Source organism: Phyllobates terribilis, unplaced genomic scaffold (genome assembly GCF_046119375.1).
Source record: "Phyllobates terribilis strain yellow unplaced genomic scaffold, ASM4611937v1 Scaffold_17__1_contigs__length_24005725, whole genome shotgun sequence".
Lineage (NCBI taxonomy): Eukaryota > Metazoa > Chordata > Amphibia > Anura > Dendrobatidae > Phyllobates > Phyllobates terribilis.
Window position 1 is genome coordinate 19328905 of NW_027362777.1, and position 14081 is coordinate 19342985.

At 55.1% G+C, this 14081-nt stretch overlaps 2 protein-coding genes across 2 annotated transcripts in view; one reads left to right on the forward strand and one right to left on the reverse strand.

The window, feature by feature from the left end:
- The window catches only part of LOC141176130 (uncharacterized), a 1089564-nt gene that overhangs the window by 131928 nt on the left and 943555 nt on the right, over nt 1–14081 (reverse strand). The window lies entirely within an intron of this gene.
- LOC141176127 (uncharacterized) overlaps nt 1–14081 on the forward strand; it is a 95348-nt gene that overhangs the window by 76747 nt on the left and 4520 nt on the right. The window contains exons 2-6 of the mRNA XM_073660121.1: nt 12273–12412; nt 12542–12721; nt 12805–12928; nt 13012–13100; nt 13297–13387. Of these exons, the coding sequence (XP_073516222.1) occupies nt 12344–12412; nt 12542–12721; nt 12805–12928; nt 13012–13100; nt 13297–13387 (553 nt within the window). The 5' untranslated portion in view covers nt 12273–12343. The remainder of the gene's footprint in view (nt 1–12272; nt 12413–12541; nt 12722–12804; nt 12929–13011; nt 13101–13296; nt 13388–14081) is intronic.

The window sequence follows — 14081 nt, forward strand, 5'->3', positions numbered from 1 at the left end:
TCCGTACACGCGCGGCTCCGCTCCGTACATCTCGTACACACACTGCTCTGCCTCGTACACACGCGGCTCCGCACACCCCGTACACCTCGTACACATGCGGCTCCACTCCGTACACCTCATACAGACGCGGCTCTGCTCCGTACACCTCGTACACACGCGGCTCTGCTCCGTACACCTCGTACACACGCGGCTCTGCTCCGTACACCTCGTACACACGCGGCTCTGCTCCGTACACCTCGTACACACGCGGCTCTGCTCCGTACACCTCGTACACACGCGGCTCTGCTCCGTACACCTCGTACACACGCGGCTCTGCTCCGTACACCTCGTACACACACGGCTCTGCTCCGTACACCTCGTACACACGCGGCTCCGTTCCGTACACCTCATACACACACGGCTCTGCTCCGTACACCTCGTACATGCGCGGCTCTGCTCCGTACACCTCATACACGCGCGGCTCCGCTCCGTACACCTCGTACACACGCTTCTCCGCTCCGTACACCTCGTATACACTCGGCTCCGCTCCGTACACCTCGTACACACACGGCTCCGCTCCGTGCACCTCGTACACGCGCGGCTCCGCTCCGTACACACGCGGCTCCACTCAGTACACCTCGTACACACGCAGCTCCGCTCAGTACACCTCGTACACACGCAGCTCTGCTCCGTACACCTCGTACACACGCGGCTCTGCTCCGTACACCTCGTACACACGCGGCTCTGCTCCGTACACCTCGTACACACGCGGCTCCGCTACGTACACCTCGTACACGCGGCTCCGCTCCGTACACCTCGTACAAACACGGCTCCGCTCCGTACACCTCGTACACGCTACTCCGATCTGTACACCTCGTACACACGCGGCTCTGCTCCGTACACCTCGTACACGCGATTCTGCTCCGTACACCTCGTACACACACGGCTCCGCTCCGTACACCTCGTACACACGCGGCTCTGCTCCGTACACCCCGTACACACGCGGCTCTGCTCCGTACACCTCGTACACACGCGGCTCTGCTCCGTACACCTCGTACACACGCGGTTCCGCTCCGTATACACGCGGCTCCACTCAGTACACCTCGTACACACGCGGCTCCGCTCCGTACACCTCGTACACATGCGGCTCCGCTCCGTAGACCCGGATCTGCTCCGTACACCTCGTACACACACGGTTCCGCTCCGTACACCTCGTACACGCGCGACTCCGCTCCGTACACCTCGTACACGCCCGGCTCCGCGCCATACACCTCGTACACGCCCGGCTCCGCTCCGTACACCTCGTACACATGGCTCTGCTCCGTACACCCCGTACACACGCGGCTCCACTCAGTACACCTCGTACACACGCGGCTCCGCTCCGTACACCTCGTACACATGCGGCTCCGCTCTGTACACCTCGTACACATGCGGCTCCGCTCCGTACACCTCGTACACACGCGGCTCTGCTCCGTACACCTCGTACACACGCGGCTCTGCTCCGTACACCTCGTACACACACAGCTCTGCTCCGTACACCTCGTACACATGCGGCTCCGTTCCGTACACCTCGGACACACGCGGCTCCGCTCCATACACCCCGTACATGCCCGGCTCCGCTCCGTACACGCGCGGCTCCGCTCCGTATATTTCGTACACACGCGGCTCCGCTCCGTACATCTCGTACACACACTGCTCCGCCCCGTACACCTCGTACACACGCGGCTCCGCTCCGTACACCTCGTACACATGCGGCTCCGCTCCGTACACCTCATACAGACGCGGCTCTGCTCCGTACACCTCGCACACACGCGGCTCTGCTCCGTACACACGCGGCTCTGCTCCGTACACCTCGTACACGCGGCTCTGCTCCGTACGCCTCGTACACACGCGGCTCCACTCCGTACGCCTCGTACACGCGCGGCTCCGCTCCGCGTACACCTCGTACACACACGGCTCCGCACGCCTCGTACACGCGCGGCTCCGCTCCGTACGCATCGTACACGCGCGGCTGCGCTCCGTATACCTCGTACACGCGCGGCTGCGCTCCGTATACCTCGTACACGCGCGGCTCTGCTCCGTACACCTCGCACACACGCGGCTCTGCTCCGTACACCTCGTACACACGCGGCTCTGCTCCGTACACCTCGTACACACGGCTCCGCTCCGTACACCTCGTACACGCGCGGCTCCGCTCCGTACACACGCGGCTCCACTCAGTACACCTCGTACACACGCGGCTCCGCTCAGTACACCTCGTACACACGCGGCTTCGCTCAGTACACCTCGTACAAACAAGGCTCCGCTCAGTACACCTCGTACACGCAGCTCCGATCCGTACACCTCGTACATATGCGGCTCTGCTCCGTACACCTCGTACATATGCGGCTCTGCTCCGTACACCTCGTACACACACGGCTCCGCTCTGTACACCTCGTACACATGCGGCTCCGCTCCATACACCTCGTACACACGGCTCCGCTCCGTACACCTCGTACACATGCGGCTCTGCTCCATACACCTCGTACACATGCGGCTCTGCTCCGTACACCTCGTACACACGCGGCTCTGCTCCGTACACCTCGTACACACGCGGCTCTGCTCCGTACATCTCGTACACGCGGCTCTGCTCCGTACACCTCGTACACGCGCGGCTCTGCTCCGTACACCTCGTACACATGCGGCTCCGCTCCGTACACCTCGTACATATGCGGCTCTGCTCCGTACACCTCGTACATATGCGGCTCTGCTCCGTACACCTCGTACACACACGGCTCCGCACGCCTCGTACACGCGCGGCTCCGCTCCGTACGCATCGTACACGCGCGGCTGCGCTCCGTATACCTCGTACACGCGCGGCTCTGCTCCGTACACCTCGTACACACGCGGCTCTGCTCCGTACACCTCGTACACACGCAGCTCTGCTCCGTACACCTCGTACACACGCGGCTCTGCTCAGTACACCTCGTACACACGGCTCCGCTCCGTACACCTCGTACACGCGCGGCTCCGCTCCGTACACACGCGGCTCCACTCAGTACACCTCGTACACACGCGGCTCCGCTCAGTACACCTCGTACACACGCGGCTCCGCTCAGTACACCTCGTACACACGCGGCTCCGCTCAGTACACCTCGTACACACGCGGCTCCGCTCAGTACACCTCGTACAAACAAGGCTCCGCTCAGTACACCTCGTACATATGCGGCTCCGCTCTGTACACCTCGTACACATGCGGCTCCGCTCCATACACCTCGTACACACGGCTCCGCTCCGTCCACCTCGTACACATGCGGCTCCGCTCCGTACACCTCGTACACATGCGGCTCTGCTCCGTACACCTCGTACACACGCGGCTCTGCTCCGTACACCTCGTACACACGCGGCTCTGCTCCGTACACCTCGTACACGCGCGGCTCCGCTCCGTACACCTCGTACACATGCGGCTCCGCTCCGTACACCTCATACAGACGCGGCTCTGCTCCGTACACCTGGTACACACGCGGCTCTGCTCCGTACACCTGGTACACACGCGGCTCTGCTCCGTACACCTGGTACACACGCGGCTCTGCTCCGTACACCTGGTACACACGCGGCTCTGCTCCGTACACCTGGTACACACGCGGCTCTGCTCCGTACACCTGGTACACACGTGGCTCTGCTCCGTACACCTCGTACACACGCGGCTCTGCTCCGTACACCTCGTACACACGCGGCTCTGCTCCGTACACCTCGTACACACGCGGCTCTGCTCCGTACACACGCGGCTCCGCTCAGTACACCTTGTACACACGCGGCTCCACTTAGTACACCTCGTACACACGCGGCTCCGCTCCGTACACCTCGTACACACGCGGCTCCGCTCCGTACACCTCGTACACACGCGGCTCCGCTCCGTACACCTCGTACACACCCGGCTCCGCTCCGTACACCTCGTACACACGCGGCTCCGCTCCGTACACCTCGTACACACGCGGCTCCGCTCCGTACACCTCGTACACATGCGGCTCCGCTCCGTACACCTCGTACACATGCGGCTCCGCTTCGTACACCTCGTACACGCGCGGCTCCGCTCCGTACACCTCGTACACGCGCGGCTCCGCTCCGTACACCTAGTACACGCGCGGCTCTGCTCCGTACACCTCGTACACAAACGGCTCTGCTCCGTACACCTCGTACACACACGGCTCCGCTCCGTACACCTCGTACACACGCGGCTCCGCTCCGTACACCTCGTACACACGCGGCTCCGCTTCGTACACCTCGTACACACACGGCTCCGCTCCGTACACCTCGTACACACGTGGCTCCGCTCCGTACACCTCGTACACACGTGGCTCCGCTCCGTACACCTCGTACACACGTGGCTCCGCTCCGTACACCTCGTACACACGCGGCTCTGCTCCGTACACCTCGTACACATGCGGCTCCGTTCCGTACACCTCGGACACACGCGGCTCCGCTCCATACACCCCGTACATGCCCGGCTCCGCTCCGTACACGCGCGGCTCCACTCCGTATATTTCGTACACACGCGGCTCCGCTCCGTACATCTCGTACACACACTGCTCCGCCCCGTACACCTCGTACACACGCGGCTCCGCTCCGTACACCTCGTACACATGCGGCTCCGCTCCGTACACCTCATACAGACGCGGCTCTGCTCCGTACACCTCGCACACACGCGGCTCTGCTCCGTACACACGCGGCTCTGCTCCGTACACCTCGTACACGCGGCTCTGCTCCGTACGCCTCGTACACACGCGGCTCCACTCCGTACGCCTCGTACACGCGCGGCTCCGCTCCGCGTACACCTCGTACACACACGGCTCCGCACGCCTCGTACACGCGCGGCTCCGCTCCGTACGCATCGTACACGCGCGGCTGCGCTCCGTATACCTCGTACACGCGCGGCTCTGCTCCGTACACCTCGCACACACGCGGCTCTGCTCCGTACACCTCGTACACACGCGGCTCTGCTCCGTACACTTCGTACACACGGCTCCGCTCCGTACACCTCGTACACGCGCGGCTCCGCTCCGTACACACGCGGCTCCACTCAGTACACCTCGTACACACGCGGCTCCGCTCAGTACACCTCGTACACACGCGGCTTCGCTCAGTACACCTCGTACAAACAAGGCTCCGCTCAGTACACCTCGTACACGCAGCTCCGATCCGTACACCTCGTACATATGCGGTTCTGCTCCGTACACCTCGTACATATGCGGCTCTGCTCCGTACACCTCGTACACACACGGCTCCGCTCTGTACACCTCGTACACATGCGGCTCCGCTCCATACACCTCGTACACACGGCTCCGCTCCGTACACCTCGTACACATGCGGCTCTGCTCCATACACCTCGTACACATGCGGCTCTGCTCCGTACACCTCGTACACACGCGGCTCTGCTCCGTACACCTCGTACACACGCGGCTCTGCTCCGTACATCTCGTACACGCGGCTCTGCTCCGTACACCTCGTACACGCGCGGCTCTGCTCCGTACACCTCGTACACATGCGGCTCCGCTCCGTACACCTCGTACATATGCGGCTCTGCTCCGTACACCTCGTACATATGCGGCTCTGCTCCGTACACCTCGTACACACACGGCTCCGCACGCCTCGTACACGCGCGGCTCCGCTCCGTACGCATCGTACACGCGCGGCTGCGCTCCGTATACCTCGTACACGCGCGGCTCTGCTCCGTACACCTCGTACACACGCGGCTCTGCTCCGTACACCTCGTACACACGCAGCTCTGCTCCGTACACCTCGTACACACGCGGCTCTGCTCAGTACACCTCGTACACACGGCTCCGCTCCGTACACCTCGTACACGCGCGGCTCCGCTCCGTACACACGCGGCTCCACTCAGTACACCTCGTACACACGCGGCTCCGCTCAGTACACCTCGTACACACGCGGCTCCGCTCCGTACACCTCGTACACACGCGGCTCTGCTCCGTACACCTCGTACACACGCGGCTCTGCTCCGTACATCTCGTACACGCGGCTCTGCTCCGTACACCTCGTACACGCGCGGCTCCGCTCCGTACACCTCGTACACATGCGGCTCCGCTCCGTACACCTCGTACACACGCGGCTCTGCTCCGTACACCTGGTACACACGCGGCTCTGCTCCGTACACCTGGTACACACGCGGCTCTGCTCCGTACACCTGGTACACACGCGGCTCTGCTCCGTACACCTGGTACACACGCGGCTCTGCTCCGTACACCTCGTACACGCGCGGCTCCGCTCCGTACACCTCGTACACGCGCGGCTCGGCTCCGTACACCTCGTACACGCGCGGCTCTGCTCCGTACACCTCGTACACGCGCGGCTCTGCTCCGTACACCTGGTACACACGCGGCTCTGCTCCGTACACCTGGTACACACGCGGCTCTGCTCCGTACACCTCGTACACGCGCGGCTCCGCTCCGTACACCTCGTACACGCGCGGCTCGGCTCCGTACACCTCGTACACGCGCGGCTCGGCTCCGTACACCTCGTACACACGCGGCTCTGCTCCGTACACCTCGTACACACGCGGCTCTGCTCCGTAAACCTCGTAAACACTCGGCTCCGCTCCGTACGCCTCGTACACACGCGGCTCCGCTCCGTACGCCTCGCACACACGCGGCTCTGCTCCGTACGCCTCGTACACACGCGGCTCTGCTCCGTACGCCTCGTACACACGCGGCTCTGCTCCGTACACCTCGTACACACGCGGCTCTGCTCCGTACACCTCGTACACACGCGGCTCTGCTCCGTACACCTCGTACACACGCGGCTCTGCTCCGTACACCTCGTACACAAGCGGCTCCGCTCCGTACACCTCGTACACATGCGGCTCCGCTCCGTACACCTCGTACACACGCGGCTCCGCTCCGTACACCTCGTACACACGCGGCTCCGCTCCGTACACCTCGTACACACGCGGCTCCGCTCCGTACACCTCGTACACACGCGGCTCCGCACACCTCGTACACACGCGGCTCCGCTCCGTACACCTCGTACACACGCGGCTCCGCTCCGTACACACGCGGCTCTGCTCCGTACACCTCGTACACACGCGGCTCTGCTCCGTACACCTCGTACACACGCGGCTCTGCTCCGTACACCTCGTACACAAACGGCTCCGCTCCGTACACCTCGTACACATGCGGCTCCGCTCCGTACACCTCGTACACACGCGGCTCCGCTCCGTACACCTCGTACACACGCGGCTCCGCTCCGTACACCTCGTACACACGCGGCTCCGCACACCTCGTACACACGCGGCTCCGCTCCGTACACCTCGTACACACGCGGCTCCGCTCCGTACACCTCGTACACACGCGGCTCCGCTCCGTACACCTCGTACACACGCGGCTCCGCTCCGTACACCTCGTACACACGCGGCTCAGCTCCGTACACCTCGTACACACGCGGCTCTGCTCCGTACACCTCGTACACACGCGGCTCTGCTCCGTACACCTCGTACACACGCGGCTCCGCTCCGTACACCTCGTACATACGCGGCTCTGCTCCGTACACCTCGTACACACGCGGCTCCGCTCCGTACACCTCGTACACACGCGGCTCCGCTCCGTACACCTCGTACACACGCGGCTCTGCTCCGTACACCTCGTACACACGGCTCTGCTCCGTACACCTCGTACACACGCGGCTCTGCTCCGTACACCTCGTACACACGCGGCTCTGCTCCGTACACCTCGTACACGCGCGGCTCTGCTACATCCACACTGTAAACCCCTCCTGACCCCACACATAAACTTCAGCTCATCCAGCACCATGACAACCAGCACAGCAGAGTCCTGCATCCACTGAGGCCCCTGATCATGTGACCCCTGACTCCTCCCCTCCTGTGACCTCATCACAGCTCCTGTGCGCACAGAGCAGCCATATATGTGGTGGCGGCTCTGCAGGTGGAGGTATGTGGAGTTCCCCCATTACTGGAGGCAGGGGGCATTAACCCCTTCAGCACGGAGACTCTTTTGGGGTCTTGTGTTGCCCCTTTATAAGAATCAAGGTTTTTGTTCTGTTTCCTATAATAGATACATACGACCCAACTATGGAGACAGGAAGGGAGGAAACGTATTGTTCTCGTAGTACAGGACCCCTTTACTGGCCCCACAGTGTAATGCCCCCATTATGCCCCTTATGCAGGATGTATGATACCCCCACACAGTGTAATGCCCCCATTATGCCCCTTATGCAGTATGTATGATGCCCCCACACAGTGTAATGCCCCCATTATGCCCCTTATGCAGGATGTATGATACCCCCACACAGTGTAATGCCCCCATTATGCCCCTTATGCAGTATGTATGATGCCCCCACACAGTGTAATGCCCCCATTATGCCCCTTATGCAGGATGTATGATACCCCCACACAGTGTAATGCCCCCATTATGCCCCTTATGCAGTATGTATGATGCCCCCACACAGTGTAATGCCCCCATAATGCCCCTTATGTAGTATGTACGATGCCCCCACAGTGTAATGCCCCCATTATGCCCCTTATGCAGTATGTAAGATGCCCCCACAGTGTAATGCCCCCATTATGCCCCTTATGCAGGATGTATGATGCCCCCACACAGTGTAATGACCCCATTATGCCCCTTATGCAGTATGTATGATGCCCCCCACAGTGTAATGCCCCCATTATGCCCCTTATGCAGTATGTAAGATGCCCCCACAGTGTAATGCCCCCATTATGCCCCTTATGCGGTATGTAAGATGCCCCCACAGTGTAATGCCCCCATTATGCCCCTTATGCAGTATGTATGATGCCCCCACACAGTGTAATGCCCCCATTATGCCCCTTATGCAGGATGTATGATGCCCCAGTGTAATGCCCCCATTATGCCCCTTATGCAGGATGTATGATGCCCCAGTGTAATGCCCCCATTATGCCCCTTATACAGGATGTATGATGCCCCACACAGTGTAATGCCCCCATTATGCCCCTTATGCAGGATGTATGATGCCCCCACACAGTGTAATGTCCCCATTATGCCCCTTATGCAGTATGTACGATGCCCCCCACAGTGTAATGCCCCCATTATGCCCCTTATGCAGGATGTATGATGCCCCCACACAGTGTAATGCCCCCATTATGCTCCTTATGCAGGATGTATGATGCCCCCACACAGTGTAATGCCCCCATTATCCCCCTTATGCAGGATGTATGATGCCCCTACACAGTGTAATGTTCCCATAGTATCGCCTGAGGTCCTGAAGTTGGAATAATCCCTCTAGAGTTGGTTTTCCCTTTGCCTGCTCCCCTACATGTAGACCCTCGAGCATGTATACATGCATGTAGGGGAGCAGGCCTTACTAGATATCGAGGCTTTGTACAGTAATATACCGCATGAGGATGGTATCAGAGGAGTAAGATATTTCCTGAAATCCAGGTCAATAGAGTGTAGCAGACATAATGACTTCATGGAGGATCTTCTAAAATTCACTCTTACTCATAACTTCTTTCTTTTTGACGGGAAGTACTTCCACCAGCTCAGGGGTACTGCGATGGGGAGCCTCTGTGCCCCCTCATATGCTAACTTATCCCTGGACTGGTGGGAGGAATCCACAATATTCAGGGATGGTCATAAGTGATGGCAGCCATATATTGGGGTATGGTACAAATATATTGACATTTTTATCATCTGGTCGGGGACGAGTGAACAATCTTTTGAATTTGTCAGGGAACTCAACATCAATAGAGTGGGCCTGAGATTTACATCTGAATTTAATTATAATAATTTTTATAGCGCCAACATATTCCACAGCACTTTACAATTTTAGGGGGGACTTACACAGACAATACAGACTTTACAGAATAAGCATAACTCAGATATTAAAAGGAGTGAGGGCCCTGCTCACAAGCTTACAGTCTATAAGGAAATAGGGGAGACACAAAAGGTAAAATGTACATATATTGTATAATACAGCCTTAATATACTAAATAGGGTAAGTACATAACACTACATGAACTGATCGCCAGCCAGTATGTGTACAGTACAGACAGAGGCTATGCAGTGCATGGATGGTATGAGCATGATTTTGAAGAAAATTTTAATATGGGCCAAAACTGGGACAGTTAGATAAGTATGTTGAGGTGATAGGCCAGTCTAAATAAATGGGTTTTTACGGCACGCTTAAAACTGTGGGTATTGGGAATTAATCAAATTGTCCTGGGTAGTGCATTCCAAAGAATTGGTGCAGCATGCGAGAAATCTTGGAGACGGGAGTGGGAGGTGCGGCTTACTGAGGATTTCAGCTTTAAGTCATTACCACCCTACCAGTGCCCTTCGTTCTGCTAGACTGAGACGAGGGAGGAGATGTAGAGTGGTGCTGAATCGTGGATAGCTCTGTGGGTAAGAGCACTAAGTTTATATTGAACTCTGTATTGGATGAGCAATCAGTGCAATGACTGGCACAGGGAAGAGACATCGTTGTATCGGTAGGTGAGACCGATAAGTAAAGAGTTGCAATAGTCCAGACGAGAATGAGTAAGAGCTACAGTAAGAGTCAAAGGAAAGAAAATTTCTAATTCTAGAGATGTTTTTGAGGTATAGAAGACACGAGCGAGCAAGTGATTTGATGTGAGGAGTGAAGGAAAGATCTGAATCAAGTATGACCCCAAGACAGCGGGCATGTTGCTGGCGAGTAATGATGGAGCCACAAACAGAAATGGCAATATCGGGCACAGGTAGGTTAGTGGAGGGAGGAAATAAGAGGAGTCCAGTTTTTGACAGATTCAATTTTAGATAGAGGGAGGGCATAGTGTTAGAGACAGCGGAAAGACAATCACTGGTATTTTGTAATAATGCAGGAGTGATGTCCAGAGAAGAGGTGTCTAATTAGGTGTCATCAGCATAGAGATGGTACTGAAAACCGAATTTGCTAATTGTTTGTCCAATAGAAGCGGTGTATAAGTAGAAAAGAAGGGCGTCTAGGACTGATCCTTGAGGAACCCCGAGAATAAGGGGAAGGGGAGAAGAAGAGAAGCCAACAAAAGACACAGTGAAGGAGCGGTCAGAGAGGTAGATCCACAGTGTCGAATGCTGCAGAGAGATCCAGGAGAATCAGCAGGGAGTAGTGACCATTAGATTTTACTGTTAGTTGATCATTAGAAACTTTAGTGAGTGCAGTTTCAGTAGAATGTTAGTTATCTGAGAGATAGCGGATTAGACAGGAGTGGACCACTTGTTCGAGTAGTTTAGAGATAAAGGGAAGATTGGAAACAGGTCTGTAGTTAGCAGCACAGTTCTCGTCGAGGGATGTTTTTTTAAGTAATGGATGTATGCTGGCGTGTTTAAAAAAGGAGGGAAAAATAATAGATGAAAGGTAGAGGTTTAATATTTTAGTTAGGTGAGTAGTGACAGCTGGAGAAAGGGACTGAAGGAGATGTGAGGGAATAGGGTCACTGGTGCAGGTGGTAGAGCGAGAGGAAGAAAGGAGCCTTTTCACTTCTTCTTTCGTGACTGGTTTGAAGTCAGAAAATTAGCAAGATGCAGTGTGGGAGGGAGGAGTATGCATAACATTTGGGGATTGAGAGAAAATTTCCTATCGGATATGGTCATTTTTTTCTTTTAAATAATTGGCCTGATCGTCAGTGCTGAGGTTGATGTTTGAGGCCTGTGCTGTTTGATTAAGGAGAGAGTGAAAAGTGTCAAACAGGTGTTTAGGATTATTGGACCATGAGATGACGAGGTTGTTAAAGTAGGTTTGTTTGGAGAGGTGAAGGGCGGAGTTATAGGTTTTAAGCATAAATTTATAATGGAGGAAATCTTCGGCCAGATTAGATTTTGTCCACAGCCGTTCGGCACACCTGGAGCACCACTGGAGAAAGTGTATTTGCAGTGTGTTCCAGGGTTGTCGCCGTCTGTGCCGAGTTGTTCTCTGTGTAGGAGGTGCGGCTTCATCCAGGGCGCATTGCAATGTTTCGTTATAATGCTTCAGTGCAAAGTCAGGGCATGAGAGGGAGGAGATTGGGGCCAATGATGATTGCAACATTTTCATAAATTTCTGGGTGTTAATGGCATGTATATTTGTATAAGTGTGGAAAGTGGGGGTGTCTTGAGCAGGGTGACAGTTCTTGACAGAGAATGAAAGAAGGTTGTGATCAGAGAGTGGAAGAGGAGAGTTAGTAAAATCATGTATTGAACAGAGCCGGGCGAAGATCAGGTCAAAGAATATTTCCATCTTTATGTGTAGGAGAATTAGTAAGCTGTGAAAAATGGTCTTATCCATCAGCTTATCTTTTTCTCATTCAGATCTCTAAAATACCGGATCCTCTCAGTGAAGATCATCTATATAAGAAAATTTTCCTGATTTATCCAGGAAAATGATGGACAAGATGGCGGAGAGGATATTACACCTCGCCCTAGAGATCCTCTTCCGTCTTACTGGAGAGGTGAGAGATTCTGATGACGTCCCATTACATCATTCTTATCTATGGGAATAACAGATGAACAGAACTGGAGAGGTGAGGACTCTGGAAATGTCTGGAGGGAGATTTATTAATGTGTCTCTCCATAACCAGGATTACACAGTAGTGAAGAAGACCTCTAGTGAGCGCTGTCAGGACCCTGTGTCTGAGGAATGGGGAAGACCCCTGAGCCCAATCACAGGGCCTCCACCTCACCCTCTGATACATGAGGACATCAATGACCAGAAGATCCTAGAACTCACCTACAAGATGATTGAGCTGCTGACTGGAGAGGTGACACTGCTGGGAATGCTGGGATATTATACAGTAATGCTATGAAGGGATCTGGGGGATGACGGTATCATTGTATGTGTCAGGTTCCTATAAGATGTCAGGATGTCGCTGTCTATTTCTCCATGGAGGAGTGGGAGTATTTAGAAGGACACAAAGATCTGTACAAGGACGTCATGATGGAGGTTCCCCAGCCCTTCACATCACCAGGTAATAGACAGGACTAAATACACACGGCCTATAATTATCTGTATGTAAAAAATGAATTCAGTCCTTGTATGTGTTTCCTCCAGATCTATCCAGTAAGAGGACAACACCAGAGAGATGTCCCCATCCTCTTCTTCCACAGGACTGTAAACAAGAAGATACCAATGTTCTTCAGGTAGATGGAGAGAAGATGTCATGAGATTTCCCCTATGATGTGTAGACGGCTGTAAAGGTCCTGTCTTCAGTCTTGTTTTATCCACCATTATTATGTTTTAAATTTGTGTTATGAGAACGGTGGAGATAACAGGATTAGAGCTGATCATAGATGTGACTTCTTCATCTGTCTTTGACTTTTATAATATTTGTTTCAGGGTGAAGATCTGACCCATATTAATACTACAGAGACATATGTAAGGGGTGATGAGCGGTGTAAAGAGGAGATTCCTACATATGACTACCCAGGTGAGTAGTAACCACTAAATGCAGAGAAGTCACAGATTCTTCTCAGTCACTGGCTGTGGCTGCTTTATCGGTGATGTAGTCCAGCCATATCACAATCGTGTGATCACCATTTTGCCGCTAGACCACAACATTCTCCTCCGTCCGAAAATATTCAGATTACTTTGTGTAATTGTGAAAGCCCTTTTCTGTAGCACTTACAACCTGGAGGATCCACCTACCCCCTGGGATTAGGAGACGCTGACCGTTACCTGCCCAGGTCTGTAAACTACAAAGCCAAATGACAGCGTACGTAGAATGTGCTGACTAGTGAGAAAATCCCTTGAAGAAAAATATAATGATGGGCCTGTAAGAGAAAGCGGAGGGTAATGATGGTGTTGGCTTCCTAGATCCCTGATATCTTATTGGATGAATCTACCTTCTGTGCTGCTGAATGTGCTCATATGGTCCCTACAAGACCAGGTCCAGTCTTTTTGGCCAAACTTCACTTTTATGATCGACAACATTAAATGTGCAGTGAGGCCAAGTGTGAATTTCTGTACAATAACAGTAGAGTTTCCCTTTATCCTGACTGTTCAATTTATTTTAAAACCAACTAACTGCAAACTGGATTGTGATAAACTATACAGAAAACATTACACCTGTGCCATGATATATCTCTAAGCTGTGCGTGGCTGATGGCTGTAATATACATTTT